The sequence below is a fragment of the Opisthocomus hoazin genome, chromosome 9 (genome assembly GCF_030867145.1).
Source record: "Opisthocomus hoazin isolate bOpiHoa1 chromosome 9, bOpiHoa1.hap1, whole genome shotgun sequence".
Taxonomy (NCBI): Eukaryota; Metazoa; Chordata; class Aves; order Opisthocomiformes; family Opisthocomidae; genus Opisthocomus; species Opisthocomus hoazin.
In genome coordinates this window covers 3,105,037-3,128,410 of record NC_134422.1, presented here as the reverse complement: position 1 = coordinate 3,128,410, position 23,374 = coordinate 3,105,037, and the positions used below count along the sequence as shown (strand labels likewise).

Below are 23,374 nucleotides of genomic sequence, written 5' to 3'. Positions count from 1 at the left end.
TTTCTGCTGAAGTCTGGCTGCTCATCGCCTCTTCAACACCCAAACTTCTCAAGTCTGGATTGAAATAAGGGCACATTTTCTTCCTCCCACTCAGAATCTATCGTGGTTTTTTTCCTCCAGTAGCAATTAATTAATTGCCTAATTAATCTGGAGAAAGGGCAAGTGTTGAATGCGCTCGAGACCTCTCAGGTTAGATCTCCAGAAGCGGTGTTTGACGGGGGATAGATATCAGAGCAGTGTTTGGCAAAAACCTAGCAGCCATTTTACAAGTTGGAGATTAGCTTCACACCAGATACTCTTCCATGTGGTTATTTACCTGAGTGGAATGGCAAATAAGATCATAAATACATTAGAAACAGAGGTTAGGTCCCCTTGAAAATACCAAAATTAGGTTTTGTATTCGTGAGAGCTCTATACATAGAACGCTTTCCTCATGCCTGAATTAAAAATCTGTCCATGTGCTGCTGAACACATTGACTGTGATTTCTGTTATTTAGCAAAGCCTTTCTTAGCCACCGAGGAAGAAGTTTGTAGATCTGTCTTTCCCTTACTGCAGGAGTAAAGAGGTTCCAAAGAAATATTGCCTGAGATGAACTCATGCCTCAGAAAGCCCAGTGTATCAGGCTGTCAGGCCACGCTGATGGCAGCCGGTTTTTCTCTGTATGACAGTAAGAGTTGATGTGGAATGTCATTTACAAGTGGGAGGAGCAGCCATCTGAAGATGTTTGGGTATGACCTGGTCCGTCTTAAACTAGATTACAACTAGAGAGACTCCCGTTAAGTGCGTCTCGAAGTGCAGTGACAGAGTTTTGCTTCGGTGGGCAATTTTTCCGCGACGTTATTGAAGAGGCCCTATGTATTTTGAAGTACGGTAGGCATCCACCTTCTGTCAGCTGAGTGGTGCAGCTGAGTCTTCTCTTAAAACCACGTGGCAAGGACCGTGTAACGGTATTTCTTAAATCTGTCGTTTGGTCTTTGGGATTTTTGCTAATGTTTAAATCCTTGGAGTGTCAGTTCTGGATACTGATTTAAACAAAACCGAAAAATTTGAGAATCTCCTTTTTTGTGAGCAAACAGGTACCTGATAGTGAACAACGTGCTTCGCTGTGGGCTCCGAGGCGTCCTGATCCGTTACAAACCTGGCACGAGAGTTTGGAACTATTGTCAGTGATTGTGTTTTCTCAAACAAAAAGAATCTGCTTTTAGCCACAAAGATTGTAAAGACTTTTCTATTACTTTCTGAAAATGCAGTTTATAATATTTCAGAGATTAGTAAAACAAAGGAAGATGTGCAGTTGTAGTTCAGTTTAGGTGCTGTGGGATTTGTGTAAATGAATTTGAGTAGCCAGAGCTGTGTGTTAAAAATCAATGGCCAACATACACGTTGAGCTTAACTGTATGTTATGCCGCTCATTTGTATGAACTATGTTTTATTATTGGCTTATTTACAAAAACAGCAAAATTCTTTCTGGAATTCTTTCTGGAATTGGCCAGTAGTAGGACAGATCCATTGGCAGAAAACTGACTTGCTTGCCATAGCTGCGGTTTTCGTTCATCTCCACCAAGAAGGTTGCTGTTCCTGGCTTCGCCTGAGCTTCGAATAATTTCGGAGCAGCCTGTCTGATGAGCAGCTTTTCGTTGACTTTTACTGGGAAGGTGTCTGTAATTTGGCAGTCTGCGTTCCTGAGCTAGCAAGCCGGGAGGTGCCGGTTTCTCAGGTGTTCGTGTCCAGGTACAGAGCGGGTGCTGTTGCTGCCTGGTCTGAAAGGTTAAACACAAGTGGAAAGCCAAAGGGACGTCTGTTTTCAGTGCGTGGTTGGGTTTTGTTCCTCACCTGCTTATTTGGGGATTTTTTTCCGAATTGCTGTCTGGAGAAACGTACTTGTCGTGAAACCGCTTTTATTGCTTTGTTAACGTATTTCTCATCACAGCAGAACAGGATATCCTCTGCTCTGTGGTTACAACTTGCTCTGACTTTATCTTTTGTTAACTTACTGTTTAATTTCTGGACTGAAATGCGAGAACGGTACCTGGGAGAGAGGGGGTGATCTTTCCTCTCTCGAGTTCAGTGCGGTGCCTCATGCACTGTGTTCATTTTGTACCTGAGTTCTCATAACATGACAGTTCTGGACAAATGGTGTTTGAAGTTACAAATGATGTGAAGATGTGATTCAGCTGTTAGCAGTGTAGTTGCATATCCCTTTTCAAATAGCATTTGTTTAGAAAAATGATCATTGATACTTGCTGATAATCGATACCTTCTAATCTCTATCATATGAGCTATATTTGCAGGGCAGCTGAGATTGGAAAATGATTTTATTGCATCAAGACCATAGTGAAATACATTTATAATTATACAGTTTTACATAGATGAAGTATATAATTTTAACACTTAAGTGTTCTCCAGTGATTCGGTATAAATAAAGTAGAAAGGAGTAGTTCAAGGCAATTCCACTTGCTTTCATTCTCCCAGTCTCCTCTCACACGTGTTTTGCGTATGGCCACTGCCAGCTCAAGACTGCCTTAAGACAATGAATAATTTATTTTATACTTCAGATTTGGTAAAGGGGTATAAAAGTACCCAAAAAAACTTTATTGTCTCCCTCTTTCCGTGTAACCCCCTCACAGTATATCTACCCAGTTGGGCTTTTCATGCCAAATGCTGGGTATGACTGGACCACCCCAATTATTCACGTTTTTTTTCTTTATAAGTTGTGGAGGGTTTTTGTCTGCTAACCTACCTTGGCCATTATATATTTTGCTCGTTAGATTTTATCATAGGCATCATCATGACATGTAATCATCATCGTTGTATTTTTTCTTTGGGAGCCCAAAATAATGCTTTAAATAATGATTCTCCAAAACCCCATTAATGGAATAGAGCTGGAAGTAGGAGAGCAGTAAGGTTCACATCTGCATTTAGATCACGTACTCGCACTCTTTCACCCAGCATCATTCACGTCTCCCATTGATCCTTCTTCCTAATAGTTAATTTCGTACTGGTCCACGACGAACTATAGATTCTAAAGTTATGGTTGCTTTTAGGTTTATGCTAGTCAAAATACGTAATGAATGAAATCCTCTTCTATCCCCACTCAGATAAATTTAAGGGAAATACACATGCAAAGTTAAATAATTTCTGATGACATGTGGCACAGCACATAGTGTCTGAAGTAGCTGATGACCAGTCCATTGATATTTTAAAAGTACTCCAGTCTGGATGCTCAGAACATTTTCTTTCCTGTGCATGGGTACCAAACATTACTCGCTGGATTAGCCTGGTTGCTGTATGACTTCAATGATTGTCTCCCAGCAGGCAGTGTTGCTTTAATAGTTTTGTTCTCTTGCGTTGCAGGGGGTTCAGGACCGTCATCGTCGATAGCCATAGCTGGCACCAGCCAACCTGCCATCACAAAGACAACATCTGTGCTTCAGGATGGTGTGATAGTCACTACTGCAGCTGGAAACCCGCTTCCGAGCCAGCTGCCCATTGGGAGCGATTTCCCTTTTGCTGGCCACGAACACTCGCTTCATTTTCCGCAGAACAGCTCTTCAAACAACAATCTTCCACACTCTTTGAATCAAAACCTCCTCAGTTCTCTACCTATCTCTTTGCCAGTGAATCAGCAACATCTCCTAAACCAGAATCTATTAAATATACTACAGCCTTCAGCAGGAGAAGGCAAGTCTGAGGTCAACCTCAACCCTTTAGGTTTGCTCAACCCGAATGTAAATGCTGCTTTAGCTTTTCTCTCCAGTGACATGGACGGGCAGGTATTACAGCCTGTTCATTTCCAGCTTCTAGCAACCCTCCTCCAGAACCAAGCCCAAGCAGCTGCCATGCTTCCCCTACCATCTTTCAATCTGACCATCTCAGATTTGCTGCAACAGCAAAATAACCCTTTGCCCTCAGTAACGCAGATGACGGCCCCGCCTGACCACTTGCCGAGCGCTCAGTCAGAAAGCAGCAGGGTGGAGGCCCTTTTAACCAACCCCCTGGGCAACCCTATACCAAGCTTTTCGGGCGCTGACACTACTTCCAACCCCCTGCTCCTCCCAGCTGTCTCTGGGGCCTCAGCATTAATGGCCTTGAACCCCCAGCTGGTGGGAGGTGTCCTGAACTCGGCCTCGGGCAGCACCGCTAATCATCCAGAGGTTTCCATAGCCACCTCCTCCCAAGCAACCACTACCACTACCACTACATCAGCAGCAGTGGCAGCACTGTCTGTCTCGGCCCTGGGTGGTGGGACAGCAGTGGTGTCAATGGCAGAAACATTGCTGAACATATCTAATAATGCTGGGAGTACACCTGGTCCAGCTAAACTCAACAATAACTCTGTGGTGCCACAGCTACTTAACCCTCTACTGGGGACGGGTCTGCTTGGTAAGTTCAATTTCTTCACAGATATAAAAGGAAAAATAAAAGGAAGAGGGTTGGGGAGGGGGAGTTTCGGATTCTAGCTTCTATTTTTAAAGGCTCCACTTTATCATACTTTTTTTCCCTAAGGTTTTTGTATGTTACAGCTTGCTTATTTCTACTGAGAAAAACATAACCGTTATTGTAAGAAATTTAAAACACCTTCTAATTTAATTTAATAGCATTTAATACTGGTTTTGGAACATATTTTGTATTCCATTCTTCATTCTGATGCCACCTAGACCTGCTCTAGACATACAAGTAGTAAAAGCACGGGTGCATCTCTGGGATGCGGCGTCTCGTTGCAAGTGCGTGTGGCATCACAGGGTTAGTACGAGTAGCTGCGCAGCAGATGACAAACGGCCAAGTGCCTTTTTCCAAATGAATCAGAAGTGCCAGAACCGTCAGCACACTCCCCGTGAAGTAATCCGTAACGCACTCAAAGTAGGGCCTTGTGCAAGTGCGAAGAGGAAGGTTGCCCTTCCAGCCCTTTCTCGTGTATTTATATTTTCTCATTTCTCTGTTTGATTGTTTTTTGATTTTTTTTTTTTTTACGTTAGCTTGTATTTTAGAAACCTGGGGCATCTCACTTGACAAGCACCTACATCCCAAAACAAGTGATTAAAAAGCCCTTAAAGACAAGGTTTTTTTCTCCTGGGTCTCGTGATGATTCTTACCAGGAAGATGGAGTATAGTTAGTACTCCTCTGCTGTTAATCTAATAAACAGACTAGGAGGAGGAATGAAGTAGTGGCAAAGAGCTGAGAAGTATTTGGACTTAATACCTCGTACTTACCTACTAAATGGCTATCGTGAACTCAGTGCTACTTTTCATTTTCTGTGTAAAATGCAACTAACCAATGGTCCTGCAATTGGCAGTTTTAAGAAAAACATGAGCTTTTAATTAAAAACAAAAAGAAAACCTAGGAAATGGATACATTTTTAAGATTTATTATTTCATAACGTCAGGTTCAACAGCATATTTATTTTACTAGAACTATAATTTTTGTGTAAAGCGAGATTTTTGTGTAATACAAAATGTTAATACAGTTGTTTCTCTAGAATATAAATAAAAAAAAATGCTGACAAGTCTGTGAGCCAAAAAGCTTTTGCTGAATTGCAGTTCGCTCATGTTACTTTGTCATAGTTTATGAAAAACTAGCTTTGTTGGGGTTTTTAAGATTATTTTCTCTGTCTCTCTCCCTTCGTCCTCCTCCCCTTCACGACCCCAGTACTGTTGAAGCAGTCACTCTTTAGCAACTAAGAGTAAGATCCCGAGAACGTCCTGGAAGCTCGCTCTGCCGTGCTTGGCTGTGCGCCGTCCCGCGGCAGAGACAGTCAGGGCAGAAACCTGTAGGGAGAGTCCGGGTAGACGTGACGTGCCAAAGAAGCAAGACTAAAGAGATAAAGGAACGAAGGGTAGGGGACACGTGCCTGGAGGACCATGCCGTAGAAGACTGAAGGGGGAAAGTGTTGTTTTGCAGAGGCATTTGCGTAGCAGTCAGTTAAAATTGGAGTCGAGGGAATTCCTCCTGACTGTTGAAAACTGTACTGACTTACGTTTCCCTGTGCTTGAATTGCAGGTGACATGTCAGCTATAAACACTACTCTGAATAACCATCAGCTGAGTCATCTCCAGTCGCTGTTAAACAACAATCAGATGTTTCCTTCAAATCAGCAGCAGCCGCACCTGCTCCAGGGGTATCAGAACATGCAGGGCTTTCCAGGCCAGCCACCAATTCCTGGCCCAGCCACCAACCCCAACCCCATGGCGTGTCTGTTCCAAAATTTCCAGGTAGAAAGCAAAATGAAATCCATATTCAAATCAATGTGCAGCTCTCAGTAGGTAAAATTGTATCCTCGGTAGCTTGATATTTTTTTTTTCCCCTGCGTGATTAAGACAATATGATCTATACAATTACTTGCCTCTCGGTATTTTTTGGATTTTGCAAATCAGTAACATTTGTTGCTGAAATTTTATACCCACTTCTTAGAAATTGGGTGTAGTGTCTTTGGAAAGAGTTATGCTGTGTGCGTTGGGAATAAATGTGCTGTGTATGTTCTGGCAATTACCACACACTTTTAGCAAAACTATTTTCCATTCTGCAGAATGGTTATAAATTCCCGTTTAGCCCACTCTGGCGGTTCAGTGGCGAGAAATAAAGACTGGTACCACTTTATGGCGATCAGAAACTTAAGAAATGAGAATAGGTAACCCTGTGTGCCAGTCCCCTTCTGTTCCCACTGAAGCTGAACATGAGGAAGAACTTCTTCCCTCTGAGGGTGACGGAGCCCTGGCCCAGGCTGCCCAGGGAGGCTGTGGAGTCTCCTTCTCTGGAGATATTCCAGCCCCGCCTGGACGCGGTGCTGTGCAGCCTGCTCTGGGTGACCCTGCTTGGGCAGGGGGTTGGGCTGGGTGACCCACAGAGGTCCCTTCCAACCCCAACCATTCTGTCATTCTGTGATTCTGTGAAGCTGAATGGAAGAGCTGGCTGGGATGTGGATTGTATAGGCTAAAGAAAAACGGCATGAGGATGAAAACGCAGTGATGAACGGTGCAAAAAGGACACGTCCCTGCTATCCACCTAAGTAGACAAGTCTGCATAACGCAGGTTGAACTATCAATCTAACGTGCCGACAGGAAGCACAGCAACCAAAATAGGTAAAAACCACAGAGTCAGACTACCTAGTTAATGTTATTCAGCATTACAGAATCACAGACTCACAGAATGGTAGGGGTTGGAAGGGCCCGCTGTGGGTCATCTCACCCAACCCCCTGCCGAAGCAGGGTGTCCTACAGCAGGCTGCACAGGACCGCGTCCAGTTGCTGCAGAACTCAAGACGTGAAGACGGAAGCGTGCAGGCAGTGCCAGAAAGCAGTTTTACCTGTTAAGAAGGAAGAAGAAGACATGCCATTTTCTCAGTGTAGACGTTAATGCTGCTGTTGCAAAATCACCATCTCCTGGCTGCCTGTTACCTCTCTTTGGTTTGGTACAAATTTTGGTAGCTTTAGCTCAGTATTTTTTGCTTCGGGTTCTCAGTTACGTAAATAGTAATGGTCAGTATTTAAAGGAGCTTCTGGAAATATTTTGCCCTTGTGTTTTAGTTTTTTGATATAGCACTTTTATTGACATCGTCTTCGCTGCCTGCATATGTGATGAGAAACATAAAAAGCACAGTTCCTTTAATCTGAAGGCTACGGTTCACTGTGGCGGTGCCTGACGTTACAGCCGCGCTGCAAAGGGATGCAGGCGTGGTTTACGAGGGACTGAAGTAAAAAGAGATCCCACGAGAGAGACACGCGTAACCCAACGGGAAAAAATGAAATGTTAGCCAGTTCCGAAAGGACAGCGAAGGCCTACGTCCCAGAAGTGGAATGAGGAGCCATACGAGGAGCCCAGAAGAACAGTTGGTAGGGGGGAAAGAAGCGAAATTAGAGTCTAGGAAGGAACTGAAGAGAATAGTTGGGAACAGAAATACTGACCTTGGTGGAGTTGTTTAGGACTTGAGAGAAAAGAGGGTGCTGTACTTCAGTCAGGAGAGGCAATCCCTGAGAAGACCCTGAAAGAGATGGCAGTGTGGTCTCAGCAGTGCGTGGTGGGCTGTATCATTTCATGCAAGGCGTCTGTTTTGATCCACGAGGCAGTCTAAGAGCCAGCGTTTTTGTTTTTGTCAAAATTATGATTTTTTTTGTTTTCTGCCTAGCTTGTTCAGCGTTGAACTTCGTAATTGCTGTATAACCAAAATAAAATTACGTACTGCAACAAATAGTCACCCTGGCCACCATCCTGGTTTTTTAATTAAAGTGAAACACAGTTTGTCTGTTGAACTGGAGCTTTAGGCAGAATGGCAATTTCCATCTTTTTCTCTGCTTTTTCCAGGTGAGAATGCAGGAGGACGCTGCTGTCCTAAACAAAAGAATGATCACTCAGATGGGAATGGCGCCGGTTCCCGAGAGCTCCAACACTATGCTTCCTCCTTTCCAAGAACCGTCGTGTGATTTGCAGCAAAGAACTGAACCATCTCTCGGACAACAGGCAAAGGATAACCTCAATGTCGCTGCTCAGGGTGATGCCTCGGTGGACGCGATCTACAAAGCAGTTGTGGATGCTGCAAGCAAAGGAATGCAAGTAGTAATCACCACTGCCGTTAGCAGTACCACGCAGATGAGTCCCATTCCAGCTTTGAGTGCCATGAGTGCCTTCACAGCCTCAATTGGTGACCCGTTGAATCTTTCCAGTGCTGTCAGTGCAGTCATCCACGGAAGAAACATTGCCGTTTCTGATCACGAAGGTAGGATAAGGAACACTAGAGGAACACGAATACTGAAGAATTCGGAGCACGGTAAAAATTCGAGTGAAGGGGATGGGTACGAATATTACAAACCAACAAGTTGTAACACACCCAAAAAACAGTGGGAAGGGGAGCAAAGTCCTGTCAGTGAGATAAACAGATGGAAATGTGATGAGTTTCTAGACCACTCTACCCATATCCATAGTAGTCCTTGTCACGAAAGGCCCAACAACATCTCGGCGCTGCCATTGTTGCAAGGCGAGCAGCATCAGATACTGTTATCACAGCGGAACTGTCAAAGTGATAAAATGTTGGAGGAGAATTTCAGGTATAACAATTACAAAAGAACTATGATGAGTTTTAAGGAAAGACTGGAGAACACTGTGGAACGATGTGCACACATCAACGGAAACAGGCCTCAGCAGAGCAGAGGATTTGGGGAGCTGCTGAACGCGTCTAAACAAGACCTGATTCTGGAAGAGCAATCTCCAAGTTCCTCAAATAGCTTGGAAAGTTCGTTAGTTAAAGACTATATCCATTACAATGGAGATTTTAATGCCAAAAGCATTAATGGGTGTGTGCCTAGCCCTTCAGATGCTAAAAGCATCAGTAGCGAAGATGACCTAAGGAACCCAGACTCCCCTTCTTCCAACGAGCTGATACATTACAGGCCGAGGACGTTTAATGTTGGCGACTTGGTCTGGGGCCAAATCAAAGGACTGACTTCGTGGCCTGGGAAACTCGTAAGAGAAGAAGAAGTTCACAATTCATGTCAACAAAACGCGGAGGAGGGGAAGGTATATTTATATATCTATGCACATATCTATCTATCTGTCTATCTACATGTGTACCTGTGCCCATACGAATGTTTATCAAGACTATCTCGGTCCATTCTTTATTTTTTTTTTCTTTGTCTCTAATTCTAGTAGTACAAATGGCTTTTTTTCATAACTGTAGCTTGCAGACCTCAATTTTTCCCGTAGTTATCTCATGAGAAGCTTCTACCAGTGCCATGAAACAGATTAGATTTTGGCCTGATTATGCTTTACTGACTAATTTGTGCGCAAAAGATTTGCTACACGAGAAGTGTCGTTAACAAAAAACTGTATCGCTTACATTGTGTATTTAGTTGAACTTCTGGCTGTGTCCAAAGAAACTGATGTGGAGGTATCTAAAAGTGTTGAAGACTGCAAAAAGGAAAACTGATCTGATGAGATCGAGGAGTCGGTAATAAGTAAAAGCTTGTTGATTGACACGTGCACTCTTTAAGAGGACATGCACGCGCATTTTCACCTTGAAAGGAGGGTTTGAGCGTCTTTCAAGAGTGAGGAAAGCATTCCAGTTTGTTCTTTCATACTAAAATCCTTTTTTTTTGGTCGACAAATCCTGTGCTTGTTGGGGAATACAGAGAAAATACAGTTATCAAGGAATTATTGGTTATTTTATTATGACAAATATTTTAAATTCTGGTCTCCACTACTTGTATAACGTTATATTTTTGTAGTGCTTATAAAATATTTCGCATCTTCCGTATATAAACATTTTTAAGTGCTGTTTTATAAAACGTGAAAGGAAAGATCTAATGAAATAACATTTTACCTCTGACACAAAGAAATCAAACCACTTCAAAATTACCTCTTTTTTCCCCACATACCTGCCTAGTGCATTGCACGACAGCAGTTGTAGGAACGTAAGAGCCCTGATAGTGGGTTGGACCAAAGTATTCTATTCCCCAGAATTTGGCCAACAGCAGATACATGGAGGAGAGAGGGTACAAGGACATGTTGAGGAGTGCTTCGTCACCAGCAGCCTCGGACCCCCACCAGCGCGTAGCTCAGGACCTGCTGGAGCTGGTGTATCTATAGCGTAACCGCTGCCGGTCTTCCTGCAGTCTGTAATCATATAGCTGTCTGAGGCTGATGGGCAAATGTCACTTCCCCAGACAGTCCAGCAGGTCTCTGATGAATCTGTGCTATGAATAACTGGGGCCATGTTTGGCCAGAATGGTTTCAACCCTGGTTCAAGAGGACTTCAGTCTCTCTTCACATACAGCTTTTTGTTGGTCTCCTTAGCCCCAAAGGTTTCAAAGCGCTCCCGTCTGAGTACGCTGAAGAAAAGTGTGTGCTTTATAGAGAAATCTACACGCTTTAATAACAATATTTGAATGCTTAAGAGCTCCCTCCTTGTGAGGGTTAGATCCCCAAGTTACACATCAGTTTATAAAGTGTAGGCCAGGGAGACCGACCGCAAACGGTAGAAGATCAGCCGAAACTGGAAGAACTAGGCGGTGTGCGACCGCTGTCGCGTGGCAGTTCCCAGGGTGGCAGTTACACTGCACGTCTGTTCCAAGTGTGCATTTCTGTATTAACTCCACAGAACTGTGTATCCGTATCTGTACGACTGTTTTGGTATGTTTGAAGAGCTTAATCTTTATAACTTTTGTAAAGAGGTGAAAGTTTTTTTATTTGCATTGCTTAGCAATTTTAGAAGCTTACTCCCCAATTTGTGGATTCCAGAATGTATAGTTTTGTGCAAACCCGCCTGCTTTAATTTTGTGTCCCTTATGCACATTATATAAGCATTGTGTAATATATTATATTCAGTGGCACAGGTTTTATTGTATGCTGATGCACCAACAACAGGGGAGCAAACTGGAAATGCGTACGGTGCTGCTCGTGCCGTGCTGTCACGGCGCGTGTGGAGGCAGCAGGAGAGACTGTTTCAAGTTCTTCATTGGGAAGTCCCACGTAGTGGATCACCTTTCACATCAGAAGACCTTTAATTTAATAATAATAATTTTAAATTAAAAAAATATATATATGTCTAGTTTATTCCAACAAGAAGTGCAGAGTGAATGACCGAGTGACCATCCCACAGGTCAGGAGCTGCAGTTGAAAGGTGGGACACCGGGAATAGGAAAGAGGTGAAAATGTGCCTGTGCTGCATCATAGTTCTGTTTCGAGTTGAAAATAGGCAGGAGCTCCCATGCACGGTGGCAATCCGTACACGTGTTCAAACACTGCCGTGACATGTTGTACAGCTACATTCTTCGGATGTTTGGGCAGCCTGGTCTGAAGAAAAGAAAAAAAAATAAGCAAACCACCAAAAAAACCCCACCTTGAAAACTAAAAAGAAATAACCTTGAGAATCAAGTGGTCTTTAGAAAATTCTGCGCTTCGAAACGTCCTGGAAGGTTACAGTTCATGGTGGGAGTTAGGAGTTCTGAAAATTGTAAAATATCTGTTAAAGTGTTTGTATAATCCAATGTCAGCCTCCTGTATTGTAACGTTGGTTTTGCCGTGCTGTGGGGATTTCGTGGTGCTCTGTATGTTCTCCGTTCTTTGCATCGTACATAATTTGATCCTTGTTCCCATTGGAAAGACTTTGGGTATTAAATGTAACAATGCTGCTGCTTGAAGAGCAGCTGGGACGGCGTCTCCCTAGCAGAAGGGAGGAATATTGCGCCTGCGTCTCCTAACGAACACTTGCTTTTTGGCTGCTGGAAAATGGAAGAGGAGCCTGAGGGAAGCGCAGCAGAAATTTCTGAAAAGGACGGAAGCGAGCCTGAAGCTATGTGCGTCCTGAAACAGAGGATGTGTGTTTCGTGAAGTAATGAGTCTGAGTGGTATCCAAAGCAAATCACCTGTTTAGGTTGTGAGAGCAACAATGTAAAAGTCAAAGGGGTTGTGTGAGCAGTGGTTACGTTTTTAGTCCATTTTATAGGGATTCTTACGGGGCAAGTATTGCTTGCAGCAGGACTTGCCATCAGTTAAACTGGGTTTTCTAAAGGGAGCTTTTATAGTTCTGCAGATAATAACAGGTGTGAATTAACAGGGTCCTCAAAATCGAGGTTGTAGGTGTTATTTAGTGTAGTAATGGCTGATTGTAAATGGAGGCATGTGATATTATTAATGGCAATGTGTCGGTGAGAGTTGCTTCCTGTGGTACAGCGGCAGTTTGATACTACTTCAAAACACTGCTAGCAGGGTTATTCCTGTTCTACCATCACAGAGTGCCACTAATGAAGATACTGATTCCTTTTTGTTACTGAAGTCCCTTGTGACCCAAATGAGCTCTTCCTGAAAATATTTACCATGGAACTTCCATATATACCTCATGGCAGGTGTGTACAACCCTTTGCAAAGTTCGTCCCTTATCTGCACATCTAGATCACGGACAGGGATAACGGACAACTTAGCATTCATGACAACTCCAACACGTAGTAGAGTTTCCAGGGTGAAGGATCAAGATGTTGACGTTATTGCCCTTTAATTCTGTTCCATTTGAAAAACAGAAGTTTCTTCTTCAGCTGTTTTTCCAACATGTACCTATGTGATAAAATGGAGCTTGAGCTATAGCGTATCGCAGACGGAGCGACGTTGCCTCCGATAAAGCCGCGGGGATGTAGGAGATGTAACGCCGAAGCTGCTGAAGGCAGTTTGCTCATTCTGGGAGCGCTGCGTGCCCCTTGCTCTCACGTTTCTCCTTAGAAAAGCTCCTCAGGTTTTAAATAGAGAGTATTTCTTATGTAGGCGTTTGTATTTTCCAAAGTCTGATGAGGAGGGGAATTATTTGAAGTATTCGCCATCTGACATTGGAAGGAAGCACAGCTTTAAGGGAAAAGTGCTGCAGTCTGTGGCATGATTGAATCTGTTTCCTGAATATAGCAATCTGGCCTCCCCACGTGCAGGGTTCGCCAGTAATGGCTCTTCTCCGGGAAGCTCCTGCCATGGCAGCGTTCCCCGGGTTCGTTAGCCGACGCGCCAGTTCAGGGCGTGAAATTGGGTCTGAACACGTGTTGTCTTGGGCCTTATTTCTAGAGATTTTGACAACTTGCTCACTCATTCACATTGTCATGTCTGAAATTCAGTTTCATGGTGAAGATAAATTATTTAGTAATTGAAAGGCTGGGTTTAGAGGGAATTTGCATTTAAATTTATTTTTCAGATTGTATACAGGCATGCTTAATAAATGTGTATTTATAGAATTAATTTTCCTTGTGTCAGAATACAAGCTGTACTTTTTAATGAAACAAATGCTATATAAGGTTCTTAAGTTATGCAAAGATTAAAAAATAAGTCCACCAAAATGCAGCAATACTGACAAAGAAAAAGGAATTTATCTGTTGGTTTTCTTTAAGTCGATGTGCTTAAATACCTGGTTTTGTTCTTACAAGCAGAAATGACAGCCAAATCAGAATAATATGCAGAGTTAAGTGGACTAATGTTTTGAGAGTGCAAATCATAACATTGTACAGGTGGTATAATTAATTTTCTTTCACATTTGTGTTGTTTGTGCGAGTGCTACCTGGTACCTGAGCAGTGGTGCCAGTGATTATGTGCAGCGGTTCGTATGCAGATTGCTTAAAAGATTGTAATTCTGGGTGATTTCGAGAGGACTTAAATTTCCAGTCAAAATACTTTAAATACCAGCTCAGCAGCCCCGCTGAGCACGTGCTCGAGTCCATTCCTGGCTCGGCAGAGCGCTCAAGTATGTGCTTAAGTAAAGAAATTGTCAAGGACCTTGCTCAGGACCGATAATCAGGTGGCTAAAGCGCGCTCTAGTGAAGACCCGTAGGTTCGTAGCGCGTAAATAAAGCTTGTCGCCCTGCCCGCCCCTCTCTGGGGGCCTGAAGCCTTCCCACTGCGGCACGTCCTGCGGCTCTGCTGAGACAGGGTGGGTTTGGACGCGCCATGGGCGGCCGGCTTCAACCGGGGCCTTCAGTGCTTTCTCCAGAAATGGGAGGTGGTGTGAAACGCTGTTGTGTTGAGGGCGTTGGTAAAAATTCGTGCGTTCTAGGCAACTTGGCGTTCTAACCCGGTGGTCTCCAAGGTGTAAAATACATTTGTAAAACGGGAGTACGGAATAGGAGACTTTAACAACAGTGTTCATATTAGTAATGTCAAGACAAACAAGGTTTTAAAAATATTATTTTCCTTCTTAGTTTTGTTTTCTTAAGTGTCGTGGTTTGGGGTTTTGTATTTCTGTTGCTAGTGGTGGGGACATCTAGAGAAATTACAATATATATGTATATATGTGTATGAGGGGCCGTATATAGCCGTACATTAGTTTATTCTTTGCTGGCAAAGCTAGTGTCTTGTGGATGTGGTGAAAATTAGGCTCCGTAAAAATGCATGTCTAGCAGTAAAGTAAAAGCAATGTTTAATAATTGCAGGTCTGGGTAATGTGGTTTGGTGTTCATACCTTCACTCAGGTGGAGCCAGAGAAGTTGAAGACACTAACAGAAGGTCTGGAAGCTTACAACCGAGCCAGAAAAAGGAACAGAAAGTGAGTGGATGCTCATTTATTTACTAGTGAAGTGGAATAATTAAATTCTTTTCCTTCCTAGCGCTCTCGTTTTGGGGAGCTTAGCAGATCGGCCAAACCAAAGAGTGAATTTTCTGAACCCCTTGTGTTGGTTACGATAGTCATCAGAGATCTTTGATATCTGCGTTTTTATTGCATCTTCTGATATTTACAGTAGCCTCCATAAAATGTCAGCCTACTTGTGTGAGCTTTCATGCGTAGGGTTTCTAATTTGCAGCAGAAAAACTTACTGAGTCAGAATTATTCTGACCAAACAGGCTTTTTAACAAGATCTGCCCCTCGTATCTCTTCCCTCTCCCTCTGGCAGCTGCTGCTGCAGCAACGCGCAGGTTTGTTCAGATAAGTTCAGTTTGTTTCCCGTCGCTGAGAAGCGTTGCAGAATTTCTGAAGTCTGGCGGTATTGAACCAGACCAGGGGCTCGGCGCTGACATTTCCTTACGCTCCGTGTCAGACAGAGAGGAGCTGTCGGGTTTTATCTTGCCTTTTGGCTTTTATTTAGAAATACGTGAGGATAGAAAGACCGTGAAACAGTGAGTATCAGGACACGAAGCGTCAGCATAGACAAGAAGAGGAAAATGGTTGACTTGAGGAGAAAAAAATTCTGCACAGCTATAAAAGGATGGAAGAGAAGAAATTGTACTGTGATTGGGCTTGTTGTAGGGTGCTGCTGCTTATTTACTGTTCCAGTGAAAATATATGACTTTGAGCGTGTGAGAATTTAAAGTCAGCTTGCAGTACTTGTCTTTAGCACAATAAACATAGGCTTAAAGGAATTAAATAATTATTTGTCTTCAACTCCTTTTAAGGTGTAAGCTTTTCTTCTATTTATATGTCACAGGGCACTTAAGAGGAATACTTCTTATGCCAGCGAGACAGTGTTGGGAGTTGTTTTTTCCAAGATCATCCTCAAAATATCTTACTGGGGTTCGAGGGTGTGTGGTGGGAACACAGAGGGCTTTTGGCGACTCCCCAGTTACTTGCTCACGTCCCTGAAGCGAAATACGTGACTCGAGTAAGGTGACACCAGGAGCAAATTTAAAGAGGTGTTAAAGTTGAAATAAATAGTACGATTTAAGAAAAACTCCTAGTGATAGGACAAGGGGGAACGTGTCTCCGTCCTTCCTGTCGGCCCCTCCAGGCACTGGCAGCTGCTCTAAGGTCACCCCGGAGCCTTCTCTTCTCCAGGCTGAACAGCCCCAGGTCCCTCAGCCTGTCCTCGGAGGAGAGGTGCTCCAGCCCTTGGATCATCTTCGTGGCCTCCTCTGGCCCCGCTCAAACACATCCATGTCCTTCTTATGTTGGGGGCTCCAGAGCTGGACGCAGTACCCCAGGTGGGGTCTCACAAGAGCGGAGTAAAGGGGCAGAATCCCCTCCCTTGACCATGTTACCTTTCCAGGAAGCTGCGTTGCCACTGAACAATCCTCTGTTCGTCACTGATCCCAGCTAAGGGTGCCTTCACTTGCCCAAGCTGCGTTAACGTAAACTTGGGGTTGCCAGCAGCCTGGCTGCAGCGGCTCAGAAACCCAGGGGACAGGTCCGGCTGTGGGTGGGAGTGCTGACGTCCGTTTATCTCACCGCTTCTGCGGTTGGTTTGAACTACATCCGGACACAGAATTTTGAACCCGCGCAGAACTCCTGTACCACTGTTTTAACTTAATTCATTCAAGGCCTTTGTTAAACTTGTGCGACTTCATACGTGGATGAGGTCCTGTTGTGCTTCACGTCTGTGCAGGCAGCTCAGTCAGGTTTCTCGCTTTTTGAATGTTTCGTGCAATTCATGCCCTGGTGTAGCTCAGAGGGCCAATGCAAAATTGTGCTAGGGAATATCTTCTCTGAATAAGGAGTAGCAGACCCTCTGATCTCCTGCCTTCACTCTTCCAGCTGTACTGATGGGTTTGAAGTTCGTTTTGCTGAATGAGGGGGGTGGAATTATTGTCCAGCGACGCTGGTCATGGAGTTCATCTGTGCCACCTCCTTGTCAGTCTTCTACCAGTGCTTATAGCTGCTGTAGATCATTCAGTCCTGGGGAAGAATGTCCCAGCTGACCTGATCAGCTTGCTTGCTTTATTAAAAGGGAAGGGTTTTTTCTGGAAAGCGTCAAGTGGGAAACTTCTTCAAAGAAGACATACACATCAATCAAAAAAGTCAAATTAGCTGTGTACGGAGCTGCCCAGTGACTTGGGGTCACGTTTGGTTTGGAAGAAGAAAATCTTCACCCTACCTTCACCATAGCCCTTGGTGTGCTGTCATCCCAGGGTAAAGCGAGCTACATTTTAGAGGATGAATACAACATATTTTCCTCTGGCTGTTTAAAGTTCGAAGGGATATTTAACTTTGTGCTTTGGGTAAGGGGAAGACTTTGCAGCTCGTGAATTGAGAAGGTACCCACATTCACAGAGTAAAGGCAGCGCGTAACGCCGAGTGGGAAGCAGGCAGAGGCGAGCTGGCACTAGAGGTTTACTGACACTTGTAAGAAAGTCCAGAGTACCTGGAGTACTCCTGCCCCTGATCAGACCCCGTGAGAGTCTGGCCCCTCGCTCGTGATTTAAAAGAAAGATTGCACAAAATGCTGCGTTACCCTGAAGTACTCTTGGTTTTTGCTCACGGCTGTAATCTGTCTCGTGGATATTGTAACTAGCCATACGACTCGCTGAGGTGCTGGCTTCAGTTTTGCTTCAGTAATTATAGCACAAGCCGTTAATTTGCAGAATACTGTATATAGACCTGAGCTTGTATTTGTGCTGGAACAACCTGGGAGGCTCTACAGCTAGTAGAATATAGCCAAGGAATTCATGTGTTTGTTACTAATTTGTTAAAAGTTATTTTTTTCTGCTACTAGGAGTTACTGATGGCATTATTTTTTCTTCTTCCTAGAAGCGGAAAGCTGAACAACCATTTAGAAGCTGCTATACACGAGGCCATGAGCGAACTAGACAAAATGTCTGGGAATGTAAGTTGCTTTTCACGTTAGCAATAATCTTCTCCCTTTTCTACCTTTCTGCCCGTGTGCCAGCTGAAGACTGGGAGCGTTGGTTTGGGTTGCTTTCTAACGTAAATTTTTCTTCAGTTTTCTTAAATAATGTGGACTTTTCAGTATTTCTCCTGTATTAAAAAAATGTTTGCAAATGTCTATTCCTTCTGAAAAATGGGAAAAGACGTAGAATTTTAGTTACTTTGCCCATTGGGTTGTTTTTCACCCAGGTAGATTCCTGGAGAGACTTTTACTCATGCAGCCTGATAGTATTGGGATCAGTTCCCGTCCCACTCGCATTCCGTGGGTTTTCTCTGACTAATGACACAAAATCAGGCTCATTTGTTTTTCAGTGTGAGTAGCAAGATACCGAAACCACATCTAAAAGCATCGTTCTCTTGAATGTAAAACTCTTCGAGTAAAGCTTTCCTTACGTGAAATGAAAGATGCTGTCGTGAAAGGTCAGAGTACTCCTAAATATCAAACCTAACAGTGCTCTTTCTGAAATATTTACAGTTATTGTGGAAGCCCAGTCTTTCTAATATAAAATTTGGTTTATATGATGAACTCATCTTCATATTTAGAACATCTAATTCTGTTGAAGCACACTTAGAAATGCAAAAACGTGTATCGCAGCACATCTAACCTCTTGTATCTTACCGTCGGTAGTTACCCAAATCATTAATTGTAAAACATTTCAATGCATGAAGTCTTTTTCCTGATACTCAGTGCTCGGTACTGAAGATGCTTGTACACGTGCACATTTAGAAGTAGTACAACGTCAGGGGAGCTACTACGGAAAAGGAAGCGCATACAGAACTGCAGCCTCCGAGCTGGTTTCAGAACCACTGAGAAATATTAAAGAAGTTACTCGGTAGCTTTTAATCGCTGCTGTGAGTCATTACAAAGTCAAATCTTTTCACAGAATCACAGAATGGTAGGGGTTGGAAGGGACCTCTGTGGGTCATCTAGTCCAACCCCCCTGCCGAAGCAGGGTAACCTACAGCAGGCTGCACAGGACCTTGTCCAGGCATCTTTTGTTTAAACTTGCGAATTTTACTAAATGAGATTGAGTTTTGATGGAAAACGACACGTGTTTTCCTCTTGTCCTCGGAAGGAGAAGGGAGCAGGCTCTGATGGTAGGTCTGTTACGAATAAAGGCGGGGTGTGTGTCGGGCACGCACACCTCCGTGTCGGCTGCACCACCACTCACGGGTTTGGATTGGACTGTTCTGCTGAGACCTTTTTTTCATTTATCAGTCCAGTAATGCTAAAAGCCGCGTGCTGTGTGCATTGTAACCGTGCTGGGGCCTGGCTCGGGGGAAGCCGCTGCAACGGGGCTTGCTGATGGGGTTGTGCTGTGATGCAGTCGAGCTGATGCACCAGCGTGCGTGCCATGACGTAGTCCTGATTTGTATTTTCATTATCTGGTCACAGAATTTGTGATCAGGCTTTACTGCCGTAAAGATTATGATTCCTAGAAACAATCATAGGGAATCAGCGGTTTAGTGGCTTGCATTTTTTTCAGCCGCTACTGCTCAGACATCAGTTACATTTTAAACAAAAAGGACGTGCAGATAAATAGCTCAGAGAATGATTTCTGCTGGTAACAGCCAGTAGACAGGTAGTAACTGTGAGGGGTCTGAAGGAACTCGGGACAGACCCAAGGAAAGACTTCAGCCAGTTGCGGAAGGGTTTGTTTGCCGTTGGGAAGCTGCGAACAACCCCGAAGAGCCGCTGGCTGCTGCCAGCCGATGGTGGTGGCAACCTGCGCCGGCCGCCTGCTGCCCAGTGAGGCGTGGGTCTTACCGAGCCGCCAGCGATGAAAAACTGTTCTGCACTCACCTTGCTCCAGCATTTAGCTCGAAATTGGAGATTTCCTTTTAATAACCAGATGAAGACAGAGTTTGCTAAAGATCGCTTGTTCCTTAATAACGCTGCCGCAGACCGGCATTTGACCTGTCTCATTTTTCCCCGTTAGCAGTGTTTTCTTACCAGCTACTTCCCACCGTAACGCTCTTGTCACCATGATGCCAAAAGGTTTGTCTCGGAGATGCTGGACAGAGTCGCAGCTTTGGGTTCAGTTCCCCGTTACGTGGTTTCACCGTTGCTGTAGCTGGCAGCTTTCTCCAGGGTGGCAGAGGTCTGAGATGTATGGACTGGGGCACCAACCTTTATTTCCCCAGTGCGTTCAAGTTCTTAAAGTTGCTTGTAATTTGGGCTTCTGTGTCGGGATGAAATAGTAGGAACTGTTGCGTAACAGCACGTGAAGCAACCCCGTAGCTCATTTATTTCTGGCTGGTTACTTTGACCAATATTCTGTGCTAACTTCTACGTATACTTGTTTTTAGGTCCACCAAATCCCACAGGGAGACAGACAAGTGAAGCCTCCAAAACCCAAGAGGAGGAAGATCTCTAGATAACATTGAATGTCTTTGTTACTTGTCCAGTACTTATCAAAGTGAACGTGCACATAAGTCTATATGTAGGTATTGATATAGGCGTGGTTATATCAATATTTATATGAAGACAGCTAGATACCATCACAGGGTGCTACGCGGATTAGTGGTACAATATTTTTGATGATTAGGAGGGATAGCGGTCGCTGGATAAGCCAATCAGAAATCTCGAAGGGTTGCAGTAACAGTGTCAGATGATTACTGAAATTTTTTTCTATAATACTAAAATTGTGATTATAAGAAATAGTCCAAATGTTTCTGAGAAATTTTCATTGTGTACATAGATAATACAGAATTTCATGGTGATATCTGAAATGTAAATATTGTACAATATTGTCATGTACAAGCGTACCTAATGCACACTTTATCTTTTATTGTACAAAAAATAGTGTACAAAATTCTTTGGTTTCTATTGAGTACACATACAAGAGACTACCAGTGTAAAGTGATAAATAAAAATACAGCCTAAATGCTTTTATATGATAATGTAAAAGATGCTGTTTTTGTATTTAACAGCAGAGAGAAGGCATGGTTATGTAATACCTTAACGGTGACATACACTTCACGCCACTGAGTGTTCATCGATACTGTCTGTCCGGAGTGAGCCTTGCCCGGAGGTCCCGTGCTCCGCTGCAGGTCGCTGTAGGAGAGCGCAGCCTCGCGGGTTCCCGACGGGGTGTGGGATCACAGCTCTCATTAAGAATTCAAAGGCTGCAACTCTCGGTTGCGTTTTTATTTACTTAACTTTTAAAGTAGAATGCTGTAGATTTTATTAAAAGGAAGAAAAAAAAAGTAGATGGGCTATTTTAGTCAACCATTTCTGTAGTTAAAGTTTCATAGCCACCTGATAAACTAAACAGTTTCTATCCCCCGTAACGTTGGCCCCTCAAAACCCCTAGATCTATTAGCTTAAATTCCCTAGCGTCGTTAACCATCGTGTTGACTTCCCAGGGGGGCAGAGGCCCTGCTTTAATGGTGTGACCGGTATTGATTGCAGTTTGGTTTTGCAGTAGAACAGAAGGGCATGCTCCGCAGCGTTCATAAAAGTAATTCCAGTACCCGTCTCGCAGTATTAAAACAAAAAATTAAGGGTGGCTTACAAAACTATTAGCAACAGTGATTTTTATCAGTATTATGTAACATATCAGATTTATTTTATTTAAAAAGAATTATTTATACCATTAACAGATTCTTATATATATTAATGTGGCTGAAATGTGCAGGTTAAATCTATTAACCAAATTATTTATGTTATATTAAGTGAGAAATGTGAAACATATGTAGAAAAAAATTAATACACTACAGATTTAAAAGTCTAAAGCTATGAGCCATTATAAAATTAACGAACGGAAGTGTAGCACAACATTATTTCCATTTGATTTCGTTTTTCTTTTTGACACACGGACGGTGGTGATGGTGATGGAAGCGATGACATCCTCTGTCTTCAAGGCTTCCCAAAATAACTCTCCGTTCACCATTCCCGGTCCGGGGGTGGGGTCCGTAACCCTCCCCTCCCCGTCCGGGACCACCGCTTACCTCAGATTTCCTTCTCCCCCCGGCCCCGAATTCCCCAGTCTCACTCTGTAGCCACGGACTGGCCGTGATCAGCATCCTGGGAAGCTGGCGGTACGGCCGCTCTCCGGACACTCGGCGCCCGGACCGCAGAGCCGTTGCTCCTCTTCCCGCCCGCGTCCCGCGCTCCTCTCTCTGAAGGCCGTGACGGCGAGCAGCCCGTCCCCGAGGACGACGGGACCCGGCAGCTCTCCCGGCCTCGGCTCCGGCAGCACTACCTCCGGGCTCGCCGCCTCGCACCGGGCAGAGTGGCTCCCGCTCCTCCGTCCCGCAGCCCGGGGGGCCGGAGCCCGTCCTGCCGCGGGGTAGGTTCGTTTGTCTTTTCTGTAACGCCACCGTCCTCCACGCGAGCTCACGCGGTTGCGATTGGTTTGATTTGGCGAGGTGTGGTTTTTGGTTTTGGTTTTTTTTTTTCATTTTTGTTGGGGGTGTAGCTTAGCTCACGTTTTCCCGTTCCGAGTCGATGTGTTCGTTCCAAGAGTCGATGTCGTCCATTCCCCATGCCTTCCCGCTGTCTGTCGGCACCCGCGCGTGCGAGCGCCCGGCTCCACCGAGTTCCTTTCTCCCTTTGCTTTCTGTCCTAGGACCGAGTTTGTACTGACCGACCCTTCTTGTGGCTTTTTAACTCGCTAACGAGGTTTGTACTCGCTCGCCGATGTACACTTCACATCAGGAGACCACGGAAAGCGTGTTTGTGCACTCGGTTTCATGGGTTGGCAGCGGCGGTGGTGTGGGTGCTAGGAGTAGTTTGTTTCAGTCCAGACCGGCTTTTTTTTTTTTTTCTTTTTTTTCCCTCCCTCTTTTAGAGTTTTTATGGTTTCATGTAAGCAGTTCATGTAAATATTGTGAGCGTTACAGGTCATGCGGTGTTGTAACATTTTAAAAAATGTTGCACCTACTTTGCGATTAAAAAATCTGGTCACTCATACTTGAATTTTGCCCATAGAGCCATTTCTTTCTCTTTGCATTAAAGCATAATATACTTTTTTGACGGAGGCCCAACCCTTCTTTCTACCTTATTATTTTTTGTTTAATAAATCTATATTTTTTCTAATAGAAGACTTAAAAAGGAAAATTTAAAAAAAAATACTTTTTGCCTACTTTCTAATTTAAGAGAGAATTCCTATATTTAAAAGGTGGAAAAAAAAAAATACCCCATTGTGGAAAGCGGAACCCCACTTTATTTGTCATTAATATGGCGCAATCACACGAAACTGAACTGGCTGAGTAGAGCGAGCCCACGACGTCGATCAGTGTCTCGGTAGAGTAGGGAACGACGTGATAAATCTTTGAGGATGTAAAGTGTTGCGTATTCTTGTCTATTTATTTATTTATT

The 23,374-nt window shown here is 44.0% G+C and overlaps 1 protein-coding gene across 12 annotated transcripts in view; it reads left to right on the top strand.

The window, feature by feature from the left end:
• The window catches only part of MBD5 (methyl-CpG binding domain protein 5), a 149,513-nt gene extending 126,484 nt beyond the window's left edge, over positions 1-23,029 (top strand). For 9 of the 12 annotated variants that reach the window (XM_075429972.1, XM_075429980.1, XM_075429977.1 and 6 more), the window contains 6 exons: positions 3,356-4,384; positions 6,000-6,211; positions 8,298-9,506; positions 14,885-14,997; positions 17,911-17,986; positions 20,359-23,029. In XM_075429972.1, the coding sequence (XP_075286087.1) occupies positions 3,356-4,384; positions 6,000-6,211; positions 8,298-9,506; positions 14,885-14,997; positions 17,911-17,986; positions 20,359-20,430 (2,711 nt within the window). In that variant the 3' untranslated portion in view covers positions 20,431-23,029. The remainder of the gene's footprint in view (positions 1-3,355; positions 4,385-5,999; positions 6,212-8,297; positions 9,507-14,884; positions 14,998-17,910; positions 17,987-20,358) is intronic. The other 3 variants (XM_075429983.1, XM_075429982.1, XM_075429981.1) reach the window with 3 other exon arrangements.
• The last annotated feature ends 345 nt before the right edge of the window (positions 23,030-23,374 follow it).